General features: G+C 32.4%; 1 protein-coding gene across 1 annotated transcript in view; it reads left to right on the top strand.

Moving 5' to 3' along the window:
• Nucleotides 1–2,548, top strand: part of GDPD1 (glycerophosphodiester phosphodiesterase domain containing 1) — a 79,524-nt gene extending 76,976 nt beyond the window's left edge. The window contains exons 8-10 of the mRNA XM_006832377.1: nt 204–263; nt 1,878–1,929; nt 2,179–2,548. Coding sequence (XP_006832440.1) covers nt 204–263; nt 1,878–1,929; nt 2,179–2,301 — 235 coding nt within the window. The 3' untranslated portion in view covers nt 2,302–2,548. The remainder of the gene's footprint in view (nt 1–203; nt 264–1,877; nt 1,930–2,178) is intronic.
• The last annotated feature ends 1,281 nt before the right edge of the window (nt 2,549–3,829 follow it).

Below are 3,829 nucleotides of genomic sequence, written 5' to 3'. Positions count from 1 at the left end.
GCAGCCTGATTCGTAACCACTATGCTACCAGCTGTGAAAATAGAGAACCCAACTGGATAATATTTTAATTGATTTTTGTCCTTTTATAAATATTCTTTGAGTACCTACTAAGTGCATGGCACTGTTTTTATTTTTGAACTTGTTCAATTTTATTACACTGATACATGCCTGTATTTCTAATGTGTAAATTTATTTTGCCTCAGGTTGAAGGATCCACACACCATCTCAAGATGTCAAAAATTTCTCATCTGGCTTTCTGATATGTAAGAATTTTAGTTTCTTGATAGAAGATTTATTACTTTAGCTATTTTTATTATATGAGGGGGCTTCAGAAAGATCATGGAAATTTTTGTGATCTTTTAATTCCATTTTTCCATGAACTTTTTGAAGCTTCCTTATACTTACAATATAAGAAGCCCAGCAGCACAGTGGTCAAGTGCTCAGATGCTAACTGAAAGGCCTGTGGTTCGAATCCACCAGCCACTCCTCAGGAGAAAGATGTGGTTTCTGCTTCTGTGATGACTTACAGTCTTTGAAACCTTATGAGGCAGTTCTACCCTGTCCTGTAGGATCACTGTGAGTCAAAATCAACTCAAGGACAGTGGGTTTGCTTTTGGGCTTTATAATTAGTGCAAGTTTTGTACATAAAATTTGTAATAAGGCTCTGTTGGGGACATGCTATGTAAATAGATTTATGTGAATCATAAAGAATTAATTGCTAATTACAAAATGCTTGGGAGGAATCTGGAGCAATAATCTAATCCAAATTCATGGGAAAATACATTTACTTGGGATTATCTAGTTTACTTGTAGTAGAGTTGAGCTAAGAACCCTTCTATTTATTTGGTATCTTCACTAGCCCACAGTCAAAAGCATGGTGAGGAAAAAAGTGTGTATTGCAAAACAGTATATGTAAAAGTGCATATTGCAAAAAAAAAAAAAAAAGGTGCATGTTGCTTAATATGACACATTTCTCAGAAAGAATCTCCCAACAGAAAGGCATACCCATCTGTAAGGGTGGGTACCTATTTAATTCATTCCTAAGACATGTTGAACTTATCGTTAGCATAATTGTGCTATATTTTGCTTTAAAATGGAACCTTGAATATTTAGGTATATTAGTCATCCTAATTCATAGCAATTTATGCATTAGCTCCTGTTTCAATAAGTCTTTTCTTATTCTTTTTAGTATCATCCCTGACTTAATTTCTAATTTTTAAGGACACATTTTATTTGGCTGGTAAACACACAAGCTTTTTCGTTTCTAATAGATTTAAACAGAATAGAAATAATATGTACAATTTTTCAGTACAGTTAGTTCCCATCTTTCTCAAGTGATTTGTGTTCTAAAAGTTTGCTTGTAAATCAGTTATTTGAAACTAAAAAAAAAAAAGTCCCTTTCTTTTACATAAGATACTGTGACTAATAGACATTAGATTTCTAAGATAGCTCACAAAAAGACTATTTAATCCACTATGTAACTGAACTATAATGTAGAACTTGACCAGAGTTTGTGACCTCATTTTAACTTGGAAAGTTAGGAACTCATGTTTCCCATCTCTTTCTCACTCTCATTCTGGCTTTAGCAAGGAAAGTGAGGCAGCCTCTCCATTATATACCTGCTGCAGTAAGAATGGGTCTCTTGACCTGGTGTCAGCAGGAAGTAGTAAAGAGTTTCAGATTGCCCACCAGTAGCAACAGTGAAAAGATACTCTGTAGTTAAGGCATGAAATGGATTCATGGCAGCTGTTATTACTTCAGACCATTGCTTGAATTGCTAAAGCTATGGGATTTAAACTCAACCAGGAATTACTAAACTCAAAAGTGCCAGTTAGGACTAAGAAGTATCTTCATTATGTTTTCCTTTTCTTTTCTAGTTTACTAATGAGGAAAGCTTTGTTTGACCACCTTACTGCCCGTGGCATTCAGGTAAGTTTTTTGAATGATACATTTTATGAACATAAGTCACCAATTTAACACAGTATAAAGGGCAGAAACTTTTGAATGACATAATTTGGTCCCTGACTCCAGTAAACTGTCTTGCTGACTCACAAGTTAATAATAAGTACTACTTTAAAAGGTTAGTTGTAAGTGTGGTGAGATTGCAATGAATAAATGCTACATAATTTTCTATTTTAACATTTTCCTCATACTTCTCATACATACTTTTTTTTCCAGGTGTATATTTGGGTATTAAATGAAGAACAAGAATACAAAAGAGCTTTTGATTTGGGAGCAACTGGAGTGATGACAGACTATCCAACAAAGCTGAAGAATTTTTTACTTAATTTTTCAGCATAGAAAAAAAAGAGGTATTCAAAGGCATTCAAAGAAACATGAAAAGACCTAAGAAAAAAACATTCACCATCATTTTTCTAAGCCATTTCCAGAATGGTAAAAGGTTTAATCAGTTAAGTTCTATTACCTCATTTTTAAGCCTGCCTGAGAATGTAGAAACTATATATTGTATATTTATTTTAAACAATATTGTGTATTTTACATTTGTATTTAGTTTATTTAGAAAGATAACTGATTATAAACTGTAAGTAGACTATTGATCAAGATTTGTTTGTATGATGCTGTGTTCTATTTTACAAATAATTCTGCTATCAAAAGATTTTTGGGTCGATTAGCCTTCATTGGAATATTCTCAGCTACTTAGTGAAAAAAAATCATTGAAGGCCATCACAACTCTTCTGAGTTGACTTATTATTTCTAGGTATATCTGACTTGAGGAAACAAAACAGAAAACAAAGAGCAGTCCAAGGAGAGCTTGGAAGTCAGTGGTATAGTTGTCTGGAAAGTTATACATTGTTAATAGAGCACAGGCTCAAAAAATAGCTGAAAACAGTATTATTTGATCAGAAATAGTTTGTAGACTCTCGACCGAATTGGCCTTTTTGGTTGCTGTTGCTGTTGGGGATATTTTGTGTGAAATCTATTTCAGGTGTCTAACAATACTACCGTGTCTTAATTTTTTTCTTCTTCTTCTTTCTGGTAAGTATTACAAGTGGAATGACCAATTCTAAATTAAGAGACGATCCAGAGATAGTTCACATTTTTATGTTCCTCTAGAGAAATGTAAAATTTCCATTGTTGGCAATGACTAACTTTTACCCTGATGAAAATGTTTATCGTTTCTGATACTTATGGAATAAGCCAAGTGTTCCTGATCTTTATGTGCTTTCTTGATGTGACTTAATGTAAATATGTTTTTAATCTTTTAAAACAATTTTTATGATTTCAGATTGGGAGTTAAATATAATCTAGAAGAATAAGTGTCTTTTACCTAGATTATATCTCTCATTTGGAGTTTGCCAGCTAAACAACTATGAAGGATGATCACATTCTCCCATCTGTCCCTAGAAGACATAGATAACATACGTTTTTGGTTTTTTGTTTAAATGGAAATAAAGTTTTCCAAAAACATGGTAAAGTTCTTTATTTTTTTTTTTTTTGCAGTTTTAATTCCAAATATACTTTATAGATTTTCATAAAATTTAATGAGGCAATGAATTAATAATATGAGTAAGTACACCTGAGACATTGCTTTAGTGAAAGAAAAAGAGAAGAAAATATGGAAACCCTTTGATGGTAAGAAAGTTTTTTTTTGGCATTTGAACAAATGGCTTTGGTAGGTATTGTATTAAACCAGTCCTTTTCATACTATAGTTATAGTTGCTATATATATATATTTTTTTTTTAATGTTTTGTTGTGGATTATGTGTTAGTTTACTTGGAAGAACATCAGCTTTACATTCATCCTATCATATATCATTTCATTGCCATGATTACAATCCCTTCCATACATCATCAGACAACCAAAGGG

The sequence above is a fragment of the Chrysochloris asiatica genome, unplaced genomic scaffold (genome assembly GCF_000296735.1).
Source record: "Chrysochloris asiatica unplaced genomic scaffold, ChrAsi1.0 scaffold00007, whole genome shotgun sequence".
Lineage (NCBI taxonomy): Eukaryota > Metazoa > Chordata > Mammalia > Afrosoricida > Chrysochloridae > Chrysochloris > Chrysochloris asiatica.
Note: the sequence above shows the minus strand (reverse complement) of the source record. Positions and strands in the feature narration are given on the sequence as shown.